Source organism: Podarcis erhardii (assembly GCF_964252035.2).
Source record: "Podarcis erhardii genome assembly, chromosome: 3".
Taxonomy (NCBI): domain Eukaryota; kingdom Metazoa; phylum Chordata; class Lepidosauria; order Squamata; family Lacertidae; genus Podarcis; species Podarcis erhardii.
Genome location: NC_138507.1, coordinates 36,902,166 through 36,924,606, shown reverse-complemented (window position 1 = coordinate 36,924,606; position 22,441 = coordinate 36,902,166). Strand labels below are relative to the sequence as shown.

Below are 22,441 nucleotides of genomic sequence, written 5' to 3'. Positions count from 1 at the left end.
GAATTGGTGGCTGGATTCAACTAAATACTTCTGCTAGTGGGAGCCAGTGCAAGGCCTCCTGCTAGTGCAATGCAGCCTTCTCCCCATTTCCCCTGCAAATGGCTCCGGGGTATTGGAGAGATACCTAGAACTACATGCTGGGAAAGGGCAAGCATAAATGCATGCACTGAGGGAATGTTTGTTTTAGCAGAACCCTGAATTCCTCCCTTTGAGTTTTAAGATACCTAGTTTTGCCTCTGAAGTATGAGAAACTATCTTTTTTCGTTTCTGAATTTTGTACAAAGCACGGTACATTCTTTTCATAACTTCAGTGCCCTTCAATTCATTTGCATCTTTCCCCACACTGTGCATCATCAAATGCTGCAAAAAAGAAGAAGAAAAGTAATCCTGATGTGGCACGTTTCCATCAAGATTTATTTTTGTAGACACATTGTTTCATCAATGGACGTGTTATGCATAGGAACCAAAGATACCGATGCTCTGAAAGCTATGGCAAACTGTGCATGTGCTCCATATCCAGAGATAGTTTTAGAAATTCACCCAGTTACACTAGAATTCAGGAGGAGTGTAACTGTCATGAACTGGCAGGACAACAGGGAGGGGGAAGAGGATCCTGGCAAAGGATGTAGCCGAGACTGGAACATACCAGGGCAAACTGGGAATGGGAAGGAGAGGTTGGTGTAGGAAGTACTCACAAGGTGATGGTGGATGACCAGGGGATGGGGGTCAGTGCCCAGTGTCTCCATGAACATTGCAGGCTCTGAAGCGAAGCGTAGGAAGCAGGGGGTGGGGTGCTCTGGGAGGCTGAGGCAGGCACGGTCCTACAGCCCAGCTCCCTAGCTGACCAGGTGGGGCTCGCTATCTCTGGGAGGAGGGGTGTGATTCCTCAGCTGGAGTAGGCTTGGAACAGCTGAGGGTCTCGTGCTTCATCAAGCCCAGATGTTGCAATCAACATGCAAAGTACAAAAGGGCAGCAGAGGTGAGGTGCTGGGTCTGCTCAACTGCCCATGCTGATGGACCTCAGTTTGGATGCTCAAGGATCTCTGTGGGACTGCGCTTTGTTTGTACTTTGGACATGTTGATTGATGCTGGACTGGGTACTTGACATACTAACTTGCTCCCAGGTAGGCCAGGGGTTCAGGACAGAAACGCAGGGCAGAGTGAACCAAAGAAACAATAAAGGAATGGAATGGGGAAAATGCTCTCAACGCAGTCCGTGATGTTGCTCTGTTGCTATTCCCCATTCTTACCTTTAGATATTATTCTGCTAGTGTTAGATGTTTTCCAAGTTAAGAACAGATTTTCATTTATTAACATTTCAGCAGAGGTGTGGTTTGCATGTTCGTAAATTCATGTTCATGAGTAAAGTGTTATGCAAAGGGCATGATTTCTGGTTTCACATCACATGTTGCCCCGGTAATTCATGATGAAGAAAAAGTGTGTGTGTGTGTGTGTGTGTGCGCGCACACACACACACACATGTAAGAGACAGAAGAATGGGGCATCACAATTCCACAGCCACATCTTAGCTTGTAGTGTTGATCAACCTGTCTCATGTGATTACCAAACTTCATAAATTGAGGAAAGTGTAGAATGGTTTTGGGGGAAGCAGCAACTATGCTGCTAAGGTAACATATGAACAAGCTCACAGAGAGCAAAGAATGTGGAATATTCAAAGAGTGCTGTAGTATCATATCACTTGAGAAAAGACCCCAATAAAGTTCAACGCATTGAGTCCCAGAGATGTCAGTGCTTCGAGACTCCATTAAAGATGGTATTTCTTACATAGATTCTGGCAGATATTAGGCAATGATTCCTGAATGGATTGACTTTGCCTATATGAAGTCTCACACCCCTTTACTATTGAGTTCACTCAAGGGACTGAATCCGACCTGCTGTCTGAAGAAAATGGAGATTTTGGATTCAAAGAGAGCCAAAAGAAAACGACACCTCTTCCAGGATGTTATTGACAAGACTATTGCTTTCCTGCCTTGTCAGCACTTCCTGGCCCTGTGTTAATATGGTAGTCATTAATATCCTGTTACAGAAAGGTAGACAAAGCCAAATGACAATCAATGCCCTGCATTTTCTGCTGCCAGAATCAAGCTAATAAACATTTTAAAGAACTGGCAAGAGGCAAACGCTATGTCAGTAGATTACTGAAAAGAACAATAAAATAAACAAGCTGAAAAAAGGTTTCTAAAAATGGCTTTCAAAGACGTTCGTTTAACCTTCCCATGGCCTTGATGCTATTGGCCATTTTTTAATTACTTATATGGAGTTTATCTGTTGATTCCTACACTGATACAGTTTAGTGACACTATTTTGATTCTTTCTTCTTATCTCAACATGGTGACCAAAGTCACTACAACCTTTTCCACATGCTGCCCCATTCCCCTTTGCTTGCAGTTAACCCTTACAGTCCAATCCACTAACTGGTTTTAAGGCAAAGCTACAGATAGGGGAGAAACTTAAACAAATTCGCACTACCTAATTTACACTTTCCATAGCAGTATGAGAGCCAAAACATAGTTATCCTTCAAAATTTGCACTTCCCTGAATTTTACAGTGCAGTTCTCCAGCTTGGGAATGTGTACAAAAATGCATACAGTGGTACCTCTGGTTAAGAACTGAATTTGTTCCGGAGGTCCATTCTTAACTTGAAACTGTTCTTAACCTGAGGTACCACTTTAGCTAATAGGGGCCTCCGCCACCGCCATGCGATTTCTGTTCTCATCCTGAGGTAAAGTTCTTAACCCGAGGTACTACTTCCGGGGTTAGCGTAGTCTGTAACCTGAAACATTTGTAACCCAAGGTACCACTGTATACTGAATGCAGATTCACATATTCTTAGGCACAACCCAACCAAAGTTAAGCCCTTCTAAGTCTCATTATTTTCAGTGGGACAGTTTAGGTAAAGGTAAAGGGACCCTTGACCATTAGGTCCAGTCGTGACCGACTCTGGGGTTGCGGTGCACGTCTCGCTTTATTGGCTGAGGGAGCTGGCATACAGCTTCCGGGTCATGTGGTCAGCATGACGAAGCCGCTTCTGGTGAACCAGAGCAGCGCACGGAAACGCTGTTTACCTTCCTGCCGGAGCGGTACCTATTTATCTACTTGCACTTTGACGTGCTTTCGAACTGCTAGGTTGGCAGGAGCTGGGACCGAGCAACGGGAGCTCACCCCGTCATGGGGATTCGAACTGCTGACCTTCTGATCGGCAAGTCCTAGGCTCTGTGATTTAATCCACAGCGCCACCTGCGTCCCAGTTTAGCATGTGGTTAAATTTCTCCTATTGAATTCAATCAAATCTAAAAGTGCTTAATATCGGTTGGGTTGTGCATGTAACTTTTTAAATTAGCCATGGCTAATGAGCCCATATGGATACAATTTAAACCAAAAAGAAAGATGCCTTCCTGTAGGATTTCCCTAAATACTTTTTCAATACTTTTTCAATATATATATTGAGGCTTTTTTGGACCTTTTTTTTAGGTTCAACATATAGCTTCCTAGACTCTGTTCTTTGTACTACATATATTATGTTTCTAGAACTAGTATGCTTTTCAGGTATAAAAGCTGCTTCTGTATGTCATGAAATCTCAACATTTTAAGTAACTTGCATCTAGATGCGTGTCTGTCAGTCATGCATATGCATTTTTGTGATTTGCTATGGGAAGAGAATCCCAGAGTGGCAAAACTGTGAAATGCAATCATCACATGATTGTCTACAGATGGTTTGCAATTAAATTTCACATCCATGGTATTTAGATGTAAAGTGACCACAAATAAACTGATAAATGGATCATAATAAGAACTCAAATTCTTATTTTTAACAACGAAGTCCTTATCCCTTAGTGAGGACTTCTGGTATCAGAAGACTTTGAGCTTTGTAAGTTTAACTGCAAAGCCACAAGCTGGTGTGCTGCTTTTGAGCTGAGAAGCAATCTGTATTGAAGCAGTCCCTACTGTATAGCTAGAAAAACTCTAGCTATGCAGATTTTCCTTGATTTCCCTCATGCCTACTGGATGTGAGAAGGTCAGAATGGTTCTCCAACAATGAACGTATCTTAGATGTTGAGCACCAACACAATCTAGGCTCAACCTGCAATGATACTCTAACTGATGGAGCGCTCCAGACTGACAAACCAGCCAACTATCTTTCTGAACTCTTGGTCTGAAAGCAATTCATAGCATTCATGCTGGCATGCTTAAATGCCATCCCTTCAGTAGTCCTGTAGGGGAGATACACAAACACTCACTCCCACACATGCAGTTGCCCCAGAGACTCTGGAGAGGTCAAGTAGGCAACCCATATCCTCCTGCACTGCTCCTTTTACATGACTTGCATAAAACCTTTATTGGACATTTCTTATTAGAGCTGCCAGGATGATTAGATGTATTTTATGTCCTTCAACTCCTCTTCAAACCATGTACCCATCAGTGTGGCCTACCTACAGCAAATAAATCCCACCAGGATCTGATCCCAGCCACTCTGTAATTTCCCTTCTTGGAGTTTATTTTCTCTTTGTGTGTGTGTGTGTTTTGTTTTTTTAATCTACCTTATTTTATTTCATTCCAGATTTTGCTATTATACACAGCTGGATAATGTGTTTTATGTGTTTCCTATTTTGATTCTTTGGTACTAGTCATTGAACACAACAATAAAGATTTTATTTGACGTGAGAGTCATTCAGCTAGTGGCCTGAAATATGTGGGATGCAGATTCCCACTGGCATTGCTGGGTAAAACATATTCTATATTGCACAATATATTGAGTATACTACATTAGGCACTATAGTACAGTGAATAAGAAAATTGCTTTGAATGCTTTGACTTCACATGCTCATCTGCATTGGATCTATGTCTGTAGTTACTGATATAGTAAGGAGGCCTATCTGTAACTGAAATTTGTGAATGCTTCTAGCAGTTTTTTGTGTTCAGAATTCTGTTAAGAAAGTCCTGTCAAAGATGTTTGTTTACTACACTATACAAATGTGAGAATGTGTAAAGTATTCAGCAAGGCTCTCAGATGTATACATTTCTGAACATGAAAAGAAATTTGCCTGCATATAGGAAAAGGGATTTTTGGATCTCTCAGCAAGCTTAGGCTCTACACTGGAAATCAAGTTGGAAGCTTCCTCAAGTTTTAAAAGCACAAAATAAATAATACATGGGGCCAGTTAGGTCCTTATCAGGCAATGACCCAATTCCCATTGAAAAGGAGGAGAGTGCACCTCTTCTCCTTTGCATCTAATGCAGGGCCATCTTTATCACATGCAGGGCCGTCTTTAGCATATGCGCCACCAGGGTGCAAAGATCCACCCCCAAATTTAAAATTGTTGAGCTTATTTTGGGAGGGTGGAAGCCAAAGTTGTTGACCATTTTTAAACAATGACGGAGTGGAAGAAACTGCTTTTCTTTCCTGACTCATCGGGAAAATTTGACGCTATGGAGTAGCAGAGCCACAGAGGAGGGGGGCAGGGAATTTCGCTCCATTGATTTTCACTGCCACCAATCAAGAGAGACCAGTATACAGTAGGTATACATTTGGTCCCCCCAGAATTCAGCGCCCGGGTGCCCTGCACCCCTTACACCCCTGGGTAAAGACGGCCCTGATCACATGTGACATGAGCATTCCATATGGAGGCGTGCATGCATGGGGGCCCAGTCCAAAGGATTATTCTCCCTCAAAACTTAAAAGTTTGTGGGGAAAGTATCTATCTTACTAAGTTTACTTGAGTATAGTCTTGTGGGTGGAGTGTGTGCATAACATGTTACATTATGCGTGTTGTGGAAAGGGGCATGCACCAACCCTGGGAATTTGTCTTGCCAATTTCAGTGATTCCATGCATAAGGGTAGGTACTGTGTGGCTCCATCAACCAAACTAGTGCAGCCAATAGAGATCATGAGAGTTGTAGCCCAATACCATCTGTAGGGTGGCCATGAGAATACCAACCCTGCCATACACCAGCTGAAAAAGCTATGAGAAAGGTAATCATCTTCCTACCTCAAAATCACATGATACTTTGATGATGTCTAACCACCCAATATCAATATATATCACATTATACAGTTGAAGCCAAGGATTCACACAAATCCTTACAAAGTCAAATATATACACTGAAATGTTAGTATGGTTTAGCAGTAGAACATAGCCTAGGGAAATCAAGTGCTCAAACAAGGCAGTTTCTATTTACTTGCGATTGAATTAAACTCTGCTGCTTTAGAAGGTAAAGGTAAAGGACCCCTGACAGTTAAGAACAGTCACGAACGACTCTGGGGTTGTGGCGCTTGTCTCACTTTACTGGCTGAGGGAGACGGCGTTTGTCCGCAGACAGATTTTCCAGGTCATGCGGCAAGCATGACTAAGCTGCTTCTGGTGAAACCAGAGCAGGGCACGGAAACGATGTTTACCTTTCCGCTGGAGCAGTACCTATTTATCTACTTGCACTTTGATGTGCTTTCGAACTGCTATGTTGGCAGGAGCTGGGACTGAGCAACAGGCTCTCACCATGTCACGGGGATTAGAACCACCAACCCTCCGATCGGCAAGCCCAAGGCTCAGTGGTTTACACCACAGCGCCACCCGTGTCCCCTTTAGAGACACACAATTAACTCGGGAAATTGTGAGATCTGTGCAATGGATCTAGTTTTAATATAGGGGTGGCTGCTCTATTATATCAAGGATGTGGCTATTCTCTGACCCTCCAGATATTGTTGGATTCCTACCTTTCACCAGCCCAAGGCAGCATAGACAATGGTTAAGGATGGTGGGAGTTATAGCCCACCAACATCTGGGAGACAAAAGGTTAACAACACCTTATGGGACTGCAGTAAGGTAAAGCATTGATTTCAGTATGAATTAAAGTTGCAATATAAAAGCAGCAACTCCAACAAAAGGAAAAAAAATAGATAAATATAATGGGTTGATTAAGAATTTGACAAAACAGTTATTTCAATACATTCTTTGTTTTTTATAAAAGAGTATAAATAATGAGTTGTATAATAATAATGAACATTCACTACATCAATACTTACATTAGCCAAATGAGCTAACTCTATCTCTAGAAAGGAATCGGATGTTTTGGGCTCAGGCCTTATGGTCACCACAATGATTTTGGAATTTACAACTGTATAATTTCTGAAAAAGAACAGTTAAAAAACACATTTATTAAAACCTCAATATGATGCAATCAAGCAAAGAGAGAATATGACTAGATGAGAATTTAAATTAATATCCCTACATGCCATTTATTGTAAATACAATTCCCCCTGTTCTTAGACCTGGTGAAGAATTAAAGAAAGCCCTCGTGCTGATCCAAGAGCCATTCCTTAAGTATGATTCATTGATTAAAGAGACAGATTGACAACACAAACCTTCAGGCAGGTCTTTAAATGGCTGTAAATTCATTTATCTCAAGGTGAACTCAGTAGGCTTGTTTTACACAAAACAAAACATATTTCTTGCAAAGTTCTGGCCTGGCTGTTTTGCTGACTGCTAACTGAAAAAGTTAAGATGGATGACAGCAATGAGTTTCCTCAGAATCAATTTTTCTGATCTATAACCAGAGAGACTTAAAACCCATTTCATTCCATATATGAATGAACAACGAGATCGTTTGAAAGATACCCAAGGGTTTCAATTCACAGATCACTTACACTGGTGAGGCCCCATTGTTTTCCTCTGGGATTCTCATTTATGAGGCCAGGAGGAGTTGACCTCATGCCCACCAAAATCATGTGGAGAGTTTATATCAGTTTCTCAGTCCTCAGATTGGTCCCCCAGGTGACAATCATCAAACTACTTCCACCAAAACAGCCTCATTTGTTTTAAAGGTATTCTTGCGTAAAATGTATTTTGATGACAGCAGCCTTAATAAGCTGTCCTGTTTTAAAGAAGCATTGCCTCACATTTTGGCCCTCTGTCATTTTCTTTCCAGTTGATTCTGAAGGGTGTTTTGAGGCGGCAGAAGCTACTCAGCTGAGGTCACCACTTCAGATATCAGTGGTGAATGGTGGGGGCAACAAGTATTGCCGTTGTGGGATGCAAGCTTACAAAAAACAAAACAAAACAAAACAAAACAAAACAAAACCATCACCAAAGAAAAATGTAATGTAATGGGTTCAATCTAGATCTGCTCTTCCACGAACAAAAGGGTTCAGATCCAGTGGGTGGGGGTGGTAAGAGGGGGAACTGGCAAAGAATGCTTCCATTTCCTTCTGTCTGTAGGAGAATACATTTAGTAGAATTCCACTTCAGGGGACTCTAACGCTAATTATTTTGATACAGATGGTACTGGAATTTTTCTTATCTGGATTTTGGTGTTCTAAACCACCCAACCATTATGTTAGCAATTTGCCATTGTTTCATTACTTATTTCTGAATGTGGTGCAAAGAACTGTTTTACAGCTTTCGGCCCTCTCCCGCTTGTTCCCCCCCCTCCCCTTACACTGCCAGCGCATACCTGCAAATTGAGAAACACTGGGGGTGGGGTGGGGGAAGCATTTTTATGTGGCTGCATATATACAGTTGTACAGTCCCTTTGTGGAGTGTTTGCCTAATGCACAGAAGCGCATACATGGATGCCAGGATTGCTTGTTTCATTTATTTATTTATTTTGCAGAGTTTCATCAATGTAAAAGTGAGTAAATGTAAGAAGAGGGAGAGAAATTGCAAACAGAACTGTTCATGGTTCGATTCTAGAAGCAACATTAGAAACTCTCTGAAGTACTCTTACTATGTTACCCATGTGAAGGCTCAATGAGGGAAAAGGGGATTTTTGGCTTATGCCTTTGGCCCTGAGCCCCAGATGACACGTGGCTTGCCCTGGTGTCTGTGCCTTACAATGGACATTTAAGACAGGGGGAGCCTACTCAGCTACACTCACCTACTCCTAACTAAAGTACCCTGTTTTCTGTGCTGGTTATTTCAAAAATTAGTACAGCATTTCCTACAAAACTTATTACAATGCAGTGCATATCATGATATACTGCATGTCTGAAAGCAGTACAAACATCAATTATCAGTTTCTGCAGGGTGATGGGGTACAGTTATCCCCTTCATCTCCTGTTTATATTTTCATGCAAAGTCCAAAATTCCTTTATTCATGGCTGTATAAGTTTGTATAGTAGCACTGAAACATTCATCTGTCCTATAGTTTACTAAACCTTTAAAAGGAGACAGGAATGTGCAGCTCCTACTTAAACCATCAGTTGGACCGATGATGTTTCCTACTTTGGCAATATTCACAGATTAATTACCCCCACTCCCCCCCAAAAAATATCAATCTGACAAATATTTAGCAAATCCCTTCGCCAGCTGGAAAATTTTCTGTTATGTCTGAGATGGATAAAAGATGCAGGAGAAATTGGGGTTTAAGATGCAAAGCTAAACAGAAGGGAAAAAACCCATTTTGAAGAAAGTGGTAAAATCTTACAAAAATGAACAATAATAACAATAATAAACACAGCAACTCAGTCCAGAGACTCATTGCGGGGGTAGGTGCTCTTTGGAGCTTCCTGCCCTTCAAGATCTTCTCCATTCATTTTAGTCAAAGAGGGACAGCATATGCCATGTTATGTTAATGGAATGAATGACATGCTGCAGCATTTGGTTTTTGCTTTTCTCTTTTAAAAGCCCTTATATTTCCAAAACAAAATAAAAAAATTCCTTCCAGTAGCACCTTAAAGACCAACTGAGTTAGTTCTAGGTATGAGCTTTCGTGTGCATGCACACTTCTTCAGATACTGAAGAATATCTGAAGAAGTGTGCATGCACACGAAAGCTCATACCTAGAACTAACTCAGTTGGTCTTTAAGGTGCTACTGGAAGGAATTTTTTTATTTTGTTTTGACCATGGCAGACCAACACGGCTACCTATCTGTCACTTATATTTCCAGTTCACATTTCTGCTACCGTGCAATGAAGCACTCCTACTGCATGCACTTATTGCAGACAATCAACTGCTGAGAAACGCAAGACAAAATCTACTAAGCACAGGAATATATTTTAATATTCTCTCTCTGCAGAATCACTGGGAATAAATATCGTGGTTATCCGACTCTGAACGAGTTTCTTCTCTTTTCAACAACACTTTAAATTAGTGTTCTATACTCCCTTGAGAAAGTCAAACATCTGTAGTAAAGACATTTTTAATGGTAAAAGGCATATTGTCAATGCCATATGCAGAGGCAGTTGTGAAACAACCATTCGTATTATGAAGTGCTGCACCTAAATCTCTGTGTGCTGGAAGTGACTTGGAAAGTGACTAAAAAGCATGCAATAAATAGCAGAGCGCAAAAGCAGATTGGGTTACAATACATACATATCCCCCCTTATATATATCACGCTGGGCATAAAATGGTTCGATTAGCTTTTCAAGCATTCCATCAGTTTTGTTCCATTTCCATCAACGGAGCTGCTTATGTGACATGTCAAACCTCATGACTGAGTATTGTTATCTAACTGAGCCCACTTTGAATCTCACATTATTATGAATCTGGCCCCTTCATCATTGTACTTAATGTATGAAACCCAGTCGTGCTGAGTCTCAGACTGTTTTTAAATAAAGACCGGCATTTCAGTTATTCTGGAAGAGTTTGTGTTTAATGAGCCTCCACTTATTGTTTATGAGTTTGTGAAACGCCTGAAGACACTTCTGGCATGAAACTTATGTTAAACAGGAATAAAGCCTATACTGATTGCGAAAATGGAACCTGTGAGATCAGTGATGCAGTGTTAGGTACAAATGGTGCCATGCTTCAGTATTACCAAAATTCCTCAAAATTTGTCATGTTGAAGAGAAATGCACAGAGTTGTGAGGAAGGGCCTCCCAACTGGCCAGACAGAAAAGTGTTTGATAATATCTAATTCCACAGTTCTGCATGTAGGGAAACTATCAATTAAAGTCAGGGAAGTCTTTTTTCCACAGGAAAGGAGATGGAGGGCAGAGGTTATGTCTCAGTGAGGGCTAAATAAAGGCAGCATATCACATTGATTTCAAGCTTCAAATCCAGGACAGCCTCTAATCGAATTTCTAAATAGAATTGTGCTTCTGAAAGCAGTCCTGATGGTGAAGGACTTATCTATATTCAAAACATGTGTATGCTGTCTTATTTTAGAACTATGGGCAGTTTACAAAAATGAACAAAACACTAAACAATAGCAGTACAAAGTTCAAAAAGAAAGATCAGATAAAAGTGCAATTAAAAGTTGCAGGGTTTATGCATTTTTTGTCAGCACTGGGGGAAGTCCAAACCACCTATTGCTCCTTTTTTCCATTTATGGGCCAAGTAGGTAATTTTGCTCAGCACCCAAGGCCTGCCTTCCTCCTCCTCACCTGCTGCTGCTGCTGCCTTCTCCTGCATTGCCACAGAAGCTCCCTCGTCTCCATCTCAGCTCACTCCACTTCCTTTAGATCAGAGGTGGGGAACCTCCAGCCAGGGAGCCAATTGGGAGTTCCCTGGGAGTCTAAGGTGGCCCACGATACCATTTTCCCTAAACCATGTCCATCTGTCAACCAGCTGATTGTGCACCACTTGTGCAGCATTCAAGGGACTTTCCCCCAAGGTAGTTGGTGTTTCCAAAAGGTATCTTTCCCCCCTCCTTTTTGATCAGAATGAGAGGAAGATCTGTCCTTCAAAGGACAGCTTTCCCCTCCTCCCCTCCCAATTGGGACTTCAAAGCATAGTATCAGTTGATTGACAAGTGGGAAACCCCACCCACCTGTCAAATTTGGCCCACCAACAGGTGAGGAGATAAGGATCTGACCCACTGGTCAGAAAAGTTTCCCCATCTCTGCTTTAGATAGTCCAGTGTCTTCTGCATCTCCATGTTTCTTTTACCCCTTCCTTAGAATTTCTCTAACTCTCAAACTAGGGCTGATCCCAGAGAGGAGTGGAGAAGCAGGCAGGACAGAGTTCAGCTGGTGAGATGGGAGGGCAGGAAAATAATCTGATCTAGGCCCCAGGCCAAGTTGTCCATCCCTACTCTACTGAGGGGGAAAGTCTTGTACTGCATAAAAACCCATGGCAATTGCCGTCAGTTTTCAACTCAATACATCCCAGATGCATATTTTTGAAGTAATATAAATCATGCTGTCTCCTAGTCACAACACATACCTTAAGGTAGGTAAAATCAGTTCTAAATTTTTGTATAGTACTGCTCCAAGCACAAATACAGTGGATTCATCTAGATCTAAAATGAAAGTGGGGAAGAGAGGGAAAACAATGTGTACGTTAAATTTCTTGCCTTTCCAACATAGTCAGCATATGGGTATGTGAAAGGGTATTTATCATTGTGGAAGAAGTACTATCTTTAAAGAAATCATCATTGCAATGTGAAATATATTTCCAAGTATGCTGTCATAAAAATGTAATATGATATATTAGGGTGCGGGGAGGGAAAGGTCTCTACAATTGGAACATCTCACAAGATTTAAAGCACTCAGAAGGCTGGCTGTTTTGTGAGATTCATCATTGGCCGCTAAACCGTACCAGCATTTCATGATATATTCTGCCCTGATTATGAAAGATCCATAGGAGTTATTTTTAGAGGACTTCCCCCACCCCCTTTAACACTGAAGAGGACAGACTTCCACAGCAGCAATTGGGCTATTGCATTCTAATTCTGAAATATCAAACCAATGCATATTGCCTTAGGAAAGTCACTGTAGGAGCCAGTCTCTACACTAATGCCCACCCCCGAATGGAAGGTGTTTCACACATTATGCAACAAGAAACCTGGTTTTGGCACAAAGGGTGTACTCAACAGGAAGCCACAGTGAATCTCAGTTGCCTGTCAAGTATACCTGCATGATGCCAATATTTATTTGTATTCATACTACACATTTTTAGATGCATGCGCTATACTCCTAGCAATGTAAAGTAAGTCTGTGTGTGGAAAAGGGATAACCATGGGTCTCATAAGAGCCCTCTCCTCACCTCCTGTCCTCCCAGCTGTCCCTCATTTATGTAATGTATGTACAGTGTACCTTGGTTCTCGAATGGCTTGGCTCCCGAACAAATTGGCTCCCAAACGCTGCAAACCCAGAAGTAAGTGTTCTGGTTTGCAAACGTTTTTTGGAAGCTGAATATCCAATGCGGTTTCTGCTTGAGTGCAGGAAGCTCCTGCAGCCAATTGGAAGCTGCGCCTTGGTTTTCGAACACTTTCGGGAGTCGAACGGCCTTCTGAAATGGATTAACTTTGAGAACCAAGGTACCACTGTATGCAGAAGAGAATAATGATCTCTGTGTACTTTAAAATGGGAGGTTATTACAAAGCTTCTGTAAAGTGATAGGCCCAACTTCTGTCTTCTCCTAAGAAAATATAAGAACAAGTGCTCTTTTAGTTTTTACCTGTTGACATAGGGGTGAAGATGTTTTTTGGAATGACAACCCTATCTTCTGAGTTTCGTGCCCAGTCGACCATTCCTTTCCTTCCTTTCATGGGGAAATTGATGTCTGTGAGGACAGATGCCGCAGGAAGCTTCTGAATGCTGGCCACTATTAAGAAAAAGAATAAAAGAAGGGGGAGAGGAATCAAAAGAACACTTGCTTTAACCTTCACAGCAGTAGCACTGAGAAAAGATCACACTAGTAAATTTTGACTATAAGGAAAAAGGGGTTAATAAAAAGTTTTAGAGGGTTATATTTCAAATAATAATTAACAATAATGTGTGCGGTGTACATGCTTACTCTGAAGTGAGCACCATCAAATGCAATGGGACGGACTCACAGGTAAGTGTGCATAGCATTGCAGCCTTATAAGGATATGAACCATGAAGAAGACAAGCTTATACGTGACTAATACTCTGTGGATGGATGTTGTGGCCTTGATTCTCTCGCTTGTCAGCCAGGTTCAATATCTTAGCAGGGATTATTCTCTCTGTTGGCTCCTGCCCTGAAACTCACATGGAAGGACATAGCGGAGCTCTGTCTTCAGAGCATATTCTGAACTGATTAAAAATGACAGAACTAGGGAGAGGATGTTGCGAATTGCTTTGGGAGATATAACTTCTGGAACCAGGCTAATGAAGCAATAACAATGCCGATATCCCTTGCACAGGCCTAATAAGATTTGAAAACAAGCCCCATTAAGTAGATTGACATATTAGCAGTCTGTAGTCTTTTTTTGCACAAAGCAAAAAAAACCAGCAACCAGCAGCTCACAAGCCATTTCCCATTACTCCTCACTGTGAAATGTAATTATTACTGTTTTATTACTCTCTTGCACAGCACATTTGGTGAGCGAAGTTCCATGGAAACTTTTTTTTTAAAATTTACCTTCACAACGACCCTTTGAGGCAGGTAACTGATATGTCCAATTTACAAACTGGGAAATGGGAAACTGACGGATTGTTAATTGCCCAAAATCAGTATTTATTCTTATTTATACAGCACCAGCATGGAGTTATGCAGAGTACATTCATGGCACAGTGGGAGATAACGTCGAGGTTTCCCCTCCCCAGCTTCACTGGCTCACTGATAATAGTTGTAGGATTTATCATTATCATTATTATTTTGCTGAATAGAGAGGCCTGCTAGGTGCCTACATTGATCTCTTTTCATTGCCAGGCACATCATGTTTGGTTTGTCCAGGCTTTGTAAAACTGATATTAATGTGGTTTCATTATCTAGTATTTTAAACCTGCTTCTGGCAGTGCAGTGGTACCTCAGGTTAAGAACTTAATTTGTTCTGGAGGTCCGTTATTAACCTGAAACTGTTCTTAACCTGAAGCACCACTTTAGCTAATGGGGCCTCCTGCTGCCGCCGCGCCGCCAAAGCACGATTTCTGTTCTCATCCTGAGGCAAAGTTCTTAACCCAAGGTACTATTTCTGGGTTAGCGGAGTCTGTAACCTGAAGCGTCTGTAACCTGAGGTAGCACGGTACTATATAGTTTTTGCAACTGCTTAATGCTGTTGTCATATTTGGTGGTGATGGCGGCGGCTTTTGTTGTTTTTCTCTTACTAGCTTTACATCAGGCAGAGGGGCTGGGTGATTTGGCTTGGGTGGAGCAGGGGTCAATCAGCCAAGACCAACAAAGTGTTTTGTCTGTACTTCCTTCTTCTGCCCCAGCAAGGCTGTGGGCGTGATGGAAGCCCCGCTACTCCACAAAGCACTCCAAGGCAGGGGGATAAGAGTAAAAAAACTTTTAAAACTAAAATAAAATTTTAAAAGAACAATTTTACTTATTTTTAATTTTATTTACAGTGCAATTTTATGCCTGCTTATATGCTGGTGTAAATCCCAAACAGCCTCTACAGCAGATGGAAGTTGCTTAAAGTTAATCAAAAGATGAATTTTAAATTAATTTTAAGCAGAATTTCCAACCAGCTTATCAAGGCAACAGCAGTGCAGGTGCTTTCCTGGGCCACACCATCCAGAATGCCTCGCTCTGAGTCCCCGAGTGATGCAGACAGGAGAAGTGGCAGAGCTAGCACCCAGCTCAGGTGGGCTAATGTCTTGCACCAGCCCCACTAATATCGATTTCCTTTACCTCTGCCTCCTCTGTGAAACTCTGACTGCTATCCCAAGCCCGTCACACTGCCCAAAAGCTAGTAAGAGCACCACTGTGTCACCAGTTTTCTTTCTATCGGCCGATAGCAGGAAATGGAAGCAGAACTGCATCTCAGCAAAACAAAACAAAACCCAAAGAAACGAAACAAAAAGCCCCAATGCCTCTCTGGCAGGTCAGTCATATAATAATAATTTAATAATTTATTATTTATACCCCACCCATCTGGATGGGTTTCCCCAGCCAGTCACTTGCACCCATCCTTTGCTTCAATGATTTAAGCTTCCCACAAGAACATTTCCCATACAGTGGTGCCCCGCAAGACGAATGCCTCGCAAGACAGAAAACTCGCTAGACGAAAGAGTTTTCCGTTTTGGAGGTGCTTCGCAAAACGAATTTCCTATGGGCTTGCTTCGCAAGTCAAAAATGTCTTGCGAGTTCCTGCGGGTTTTTTCCCCTCCCCCCCTTTTTCTAAGCCGCTAAGCCGCTTTTCCGCTTATCCGCTAAGCCGATAAGCCTCTAAAAGCCACTAAAAGCCGCTAAACCGCTAATAGCGCTAATCCGCTAAGCCGTCAATGGGCTTGCTTCGCAAGACGAAAAAACCGCTAGACAAAGAGAATCGCGGAACGGATTCTTTTCGTCTTGCGAGGCACCACTGTATATTCCTTGCAAACTCAAATGCCTCTTCATGTGGAAAGGCTAAGTCCCCCTCACCTCCCCACCCCCCATCAAAAACAGTGAAAAAGAGGATTCTCAACTCACATGGCATTCAAATTATCTGTTCATCCGTACAACCCTTAACCTCTCTCGACACACACAAACAGAACTGACACCAGCACCCACAGCCCTAAGAACCTTCACTCGCCCAACCCAGAAATCGTCTTACTCCATCTGTATCCAATCTCTCAGTAGAGACAGCTTTCCTTATTACAAAATTAATTCTGTTTGGTGAGCAAGCAGCTGTGCAGTTGCATCAGCTGAGCTCTTGATATGGTTTGCTAAGAGAGTGAAGGTGTGCATTTAACATATATCATCATTAGATATAAGTGAAAGTAGAATGCACCCTTTAACCCTCCCCACCCCCAAAAAACCTAGCCAGGCTGAAAAGGCATAATTCAACAGGGCAGATGGAAGGGTGGGGAAAGAGCCTGTTGCCACACAGAGATAGGAGGGTGGTCAAGGTCTATGAAGGCACCAGTAAAAGTGTTTTTGCTGCATTATTTCATTTTCAAGGTGCTTTCCCCTCATATCTCTGCAGCCAGGTGACCCAAGCCAGGTTCCCAAGACTGAATACAACAACAAACCAGTTAGTGTAAGGTGTAAGGCGATATTTATGAAATAACTTCAATACATTCAATACAACGTAAATACATTCTTTATATTCCGGGTTTGCTGATCCCCAACAAGCCATGGTTAGTAAATCTGGTGAGATATGGATGTACAAATGAAACAGAGTTTAGCTAAACAAACTATAGTTTAGCCTTCCACCGGAACCAGGAAACTGTATTGAATGGGGAACTTTATTTAGTAACTATATTTAGGATGTAGTAAAGTCCTGAACACAACTTACCAGTGAGTAAGTTCTATTGAACACTGGGGTCTTTCTTCTGAGAAAACATGCATAGGGTTGTGCTGTTAAATTTGCAAAACCCAGCATGCTATTACAGTAAAATCAAACACGTAAGCACATACCGGCACGCCATAGTTCCAAATGCGAATATGGAATATTAGTTTTTAATGAGAGTGCTCATCCACTTATCTGTTATCATTGTGACAAGAGTGGAAAATAGCACAATTAATAGCAGGCCCGAGCTGAAAAGGGTAAGCTGAAATTTTGTTTACTCACCCCCCTCATTTTTTAAAAAATAATGATGCCTTTGTTATATAGAAATCACTGTTATTGTGGCTTTAACAATCTGAGCATGATACCATGGCAACATTGCCTATTTCAAGTAAGATTCAGGCTACTTCTAAGCCTCCGACAGTCCTATGTACCATTATTCACATTCATACAGATGATAAACAATCTGTTCAGAGCCCCATTTCTAATGCGAGCCAGAGCGATAATTGTTTTTTTGCACACCGCTTTTTCTAATCATTTTACAAGAAGGCTAATAGAGTTCATGCCATTTGTACACAGGCAATGATGTGCATAACCAATTTACTACAAGTGCCCCAGAGAGGGGCAGAAGAGAGACAACAGGGACACCTTTAAAAGCAGTCACAACAGAAAAATTATGGTACGGAACCTCTCATAAGCCAATTTCATTTTAAAGGAAATTGTAATTCAAATAGAGGCAAGGAAAATTAAGGCATCAGTTCTACAGATCTTGTTCTACACTTCTTGACAACTGGCTCTCAGTCTCAAATTAACCCGGCTACGTATTATAGCATCACTTTAGAAAGGCTACATTTAAGGCTCTTTCAAGCTTTTATTGTCTCTCTGTATGAGAGTACTGTGGAAAGTCAAATTCCAATAGGTAGCACTTTATCACATCAATCCCAGCCTCTTCTGCATTTCAGAAAACAATTGCATGCTTCCGGGGGGGGGGGGGGCATTCACAATATTTGAGTTCAGATGCTCCCTTTGTTTGAAATACCTCTCTCTTCTCCCCTCCCACATTCCCTGAGCAACTGGGCTTTGCAATACATTTTCAAGGACTGGAGGAAAAGAGTACAAAGGGCAAAATTAAATCTGCCACATAACTCCTAAGACAGAGTTGCATTTGTGAAACACAAATTTATTTTTAATTATATCATGTTGCCTACTGGTGAGAGAGTGATGGGGCTGTGTCCTCTGAAGGCCAATTCACACAAACACTGAGCTAATGATGGCCTCTTTAAAATGAACTTTTAATTGCATAGGGACAACTTTTCTTCAAATTCTGTGTGCTGTGGAACGCACTAAGGCTGCATCCTAAGTGCACATACTAGTATGTAAATCACGAAGGACTTCAAAATACTTCTGGGTTAATATGCTTAGGATCATATTGTGCTTCACACATGCCATAGACATGACTTAAAACAATGCCTGGTTAAAATAGGATCTCTCTCTTTCTCTGTATGTACACAGCATGACATAGTAGAACATGTAAAGAACAAGACAATGTGTGTCTACTCAGAAGTAAGTTCTGTTGACTTCAATAAACCCTACTCCCAGGTAAGTGTGCACAGAATTTTAGTCTTTTAAGGTGCCATAAGACTCTTCGTTGTTTTTACACAGATACCACCCTCTAGAAGTTTTGATTTCTGAGAGTATTTTTAATTTAGTCTGGATCCAACCTGTAGTAAAAGAGTAAAAAGCTGTAGTACCGGATTAAATGAATGAATGAATGAATGAATGAATGAATGCAGTTTAATCCCATTCTTCAAAATGCCCCTGGTTTGTCTCTCTCTCACCCACTCTATTGCTCATGTTGATGAGGCCTGTAGATCTGTAGGTCTGCCACCCTCCAGAGAATCACCATTATTGCATATTATTATTATTATTATTATTATTATTATTATTATTATTATTCCTCTAAAAGTATATTTCTTGAGTCATATTTTGCATGTACAATAGACAGCCATTTCAGAGACATAAAAAGATAAATCAGTGTATTTAAATTCTGCATCCCTCCATAGTATATGCTCACTTCTTTTATGGAATACAAACGATCAGTTCGTCCCAGTCACCCAGATGTCCAGAGAGCAAGATTCTTTGTGGCAGATAATCAAAGCACCAGATGGATAGACTAATGTGTAATATTCATAGGAAGGAGATGCCTTGTATTCATTAAATTATGCCCCATCATGCTATCCTATTGGGACCTCAAATAATAATGCAGCACTAAACATTAAATTAAAACTAGGACAAAGTCTCACCAAAGCCAACAACAGAGTATCATTACCATGATTTGTGATGTTCAGAGCCGTGCACCAATTATGTATCCAGAATGGTACATGTATCCAGAGGGAGGTCTCAACAGACTTATTTATTAAATTAATATCCCATCCTTCCTTCCAAAGGACCCTCAACTCTGGGGCATCTAAAGAGTTGCTGAAGTATTAAAATAAAAATAAAAATGTCCAACCTCCCAACCTTAAAAATTTCTTGGGGGGGGGGGCAGACCCTAAGGAGAACCCAAAACAGCACAATTAGGATTAGGCACAATCAGCATCCAAAGATGTTGGGAAAAGAAAACCCATGTGCTTGTTTGTGGTAGAGTCACAGAAACCCCTGAGGTGACACCACTGATCAACTACCACATTGGGAAGAGATACTAGTTGAGAAAAATAAGGAGTGTAGAGGGCTAAGAAGGAGAGTGGGAAGTCTAAAGTTCTTTCTCTGCATCTCTTTTACTCTTGTTGATTGCTCAGTTTCTTTTCTTTCTTTCTTTTTTGCCCTCCTCAGAGAGAAATGGAACAAAGTAACAAGTTGTTTGGCTATGCAAAGAGAGGGTGGAGTTATGGCCACCCTACATTGCAATCCACTGATAATACTGCAGAACAAATATGGGGCTGAGGTTGGTTTGGATTCCCAGTTTGAAAAAATCCCATTCCTTGCAGGTTGTTGCAAAGGTCACTTGCCCATTCAGATTTTCCCCTGGGCCAAATCAAGTGCACAGTTGCATGTAGGGGACACATATTTCACTGACTTTCGTGCAGACTGGTTGCACTTTCAAAATCTTAAAAAATGAGGCAAGATGATATGCTTTGAAATTGTACCCCCCCCCCCGCACTCTGCGGTAGGCTTTTCATAATTTATTCTTGCAGATTTGGCCAAGAGGAAGCTGGATCATTTCACAAGTCAATATTTAACAAATTGATGCTTTTAGCTTTATATACAGAGTGCATTTATCTGTCTATCCTTCTGATTCACAGTCAATTCATTTGCCAGCTAAACGATGCTCAAATACCTAAGTGTGAAACAAAATGTCATAGTTTCATATAACTTTTCCCCAGCTTGCCTCATGAGAAGACTGGTGTTTAAGTGGAGGGGTTTTAAGTGCTTTAAGTAGGCAGATGTGCTGTTCATCTGAGGGTAAACCTGGAATCCAGATGTGTTTCCACTCACTACTCTGATCCTCAATTATTTACCTGGCTCCCTTCAGCCGCTCCAGCCTTAATTAATTGCACAGCTGCTACAATCAGCTTCACAGCCGCCACCCATTTCTATTTAAAAACCCAAAGTAACCAACACTGGACTACGCTTCAGGGTTGCAGTATACTAACTACACTACCAGGTTCCAGAAGATGGTCACAATGTCACAACTTTGCTGAAGCTAAGCAGGTTTGGGTCTGGTCAGTGCCTGGATAGGTGAAACGCATGCTGCTTTGAAATCCATGATGAAAGAAAGGCAGGATATAAAGGCATGAAAATAAATAAGACCTCCCATATACAGAAAAAATAATGCATCATTCATGCTGTCTCAGTCATGGTTCCATTCCCTGCAAAATGAGTATACTAATGTTGGTCTCTATCTTCAGCTTCATTAGCATTTACAGAATATGTCCCCCCCCCCAAAAAAAATGCTTACATATCACTCAGCACTACATCAAAATCCCAGATTACTAAATTGTTTTCTATGGGACAAAATTACTTCTCCACCAGCTAATTCTTGTAAACCTTTGGATGGTGTGACAGCAAGGCTGCTAAAGTTTCAGCACCTCAGACAGCTCCAAGTGTCCAAGGCTGCTTTTACTAAAAACAATTAAACAAGGAGGTAAACTTAGGAACAGCTGGGTGTAACATAGAATCATAGAATTGTAACATAGAATCATAGAATTGTAGAGTTGGAAGGGACCCCGAAAGTCATTAATTCAACACCCCGCAATGCAGGAATCTCAATTAAAGCATCCATGACAGATGACCATCCAACCTAGGAAATAGTCCACCACCTTTCAAGGGAGACTGTTCCCCTATCGATCAGCTCTTATTGTCAAAACGTTCTTCCGGATGCTTAGTTGGAATCTCCTTTCTTGTAACTTGAATTTCCCTCTGCTGCTGTAGGCACTTACCTGTCAGTAAGTCCCACTGAAGTCGTGCAGCTTACTTCTGAGCAGATACTGTAAGCTTTCCTTGATTACCGTATATAGTCATAGACCTGTAGAGTCGGAAGCGACCACGAGCGTTATCTAGTCCAACCCTCTGCAATGCAGGAATATTTTGCCCAATGTGGGGTTTGTGCTCACAACCCTGAGATTAAGATTCTCATACTCTATCAACGTAGCTATAGGAATGAACTTCAAACACTAACTTGGGTCTGCTGTCTCTAAATTACCAAGAGAACAAGAGGGCAGGAAAAAACTAAAAAATGGATTTTGTAGAGCCCTGGAAGAGACTTTCTGGAAGCTGCACTACACTTTTGTCTTGTCTTTGGGATCTGCAATTCTGCCACCTCTTAACTGGGCAGTTAAGAAGAATTTTGTATTACTCTTTACCTCCTGTGGTGTGATGTGCTCTCTCTCCCACCACCCACCCCATTCACATTGTATTGTTGTTGTTTTAAAAAAAGAACAGTCAAAAGTAAGATAAACATTTTGTAATATGGGTGTGAATGTTTCCTGGCATGAGTGTTCCTTGTTTCCTGTCTATTTATTTATTAAATTTATACCCCAACCCTTCCTTCCAAAGTAGCCCAGGATGGCATATGGAATGGATAAACATGCAAGTTGTGATTCATTAATTGTTACTAGTGCTAAGCTAAATGCAGTGGAAGTTGAAAACGGTTTTGTGCCCCTTGAACCATTCTCCTCGTTGTTGCTTTTTGCGGGGAGGGGGGGGGAGTCTTAAAAGGTGTTAAAATATTACAGGAAATGAGGATTTACAGATTTTTATTTTTAATGCCAGCATTTATGTACCTTTTTAAGAGGCTTAAAAGGTGCTTCTCAATGCAGTTTAGCACACAAAACACCAGCAGAGTACCAATTATTAGTTTATGC

The 22,441-nt window shown here is 41.4% G+C and overlaps 1 protein-coding gene across 5 annotated transcripts in view; it reads right to left on the bottom strand.

Moving 5' to 3' along the window:
- Positions 1-22,441, bottom strand: part of ADGRB3 (adhesion G protein-coupled receptor B3) — a 450,119-nt gene that overhangs the window by 194,177 nt on the left and 233,501 nt on the right. For all 5 annotated transcript variants that reach the window (XM_081856759.1, XM_081856756.1, XM_081856755.1 and 2 more), the window contains 3 exons: positions 13,358-13,504; positions 12,122-12,197; positions 7,040-7,142 (listed from right to left, as the gene is read on the bottom strand). In XM_081856759.1, the coding sequence (XP_081712885.1) occupies positions 7,040-7,142; positions 12,122-12,197; positions 13,358-13,504 (326 nt within the window). The remainder of the gene's footprint in view (positions 1-7,039; positions 7,143-12,121; positions 12,198-13,357; positions 13,505-22,441) is intronic.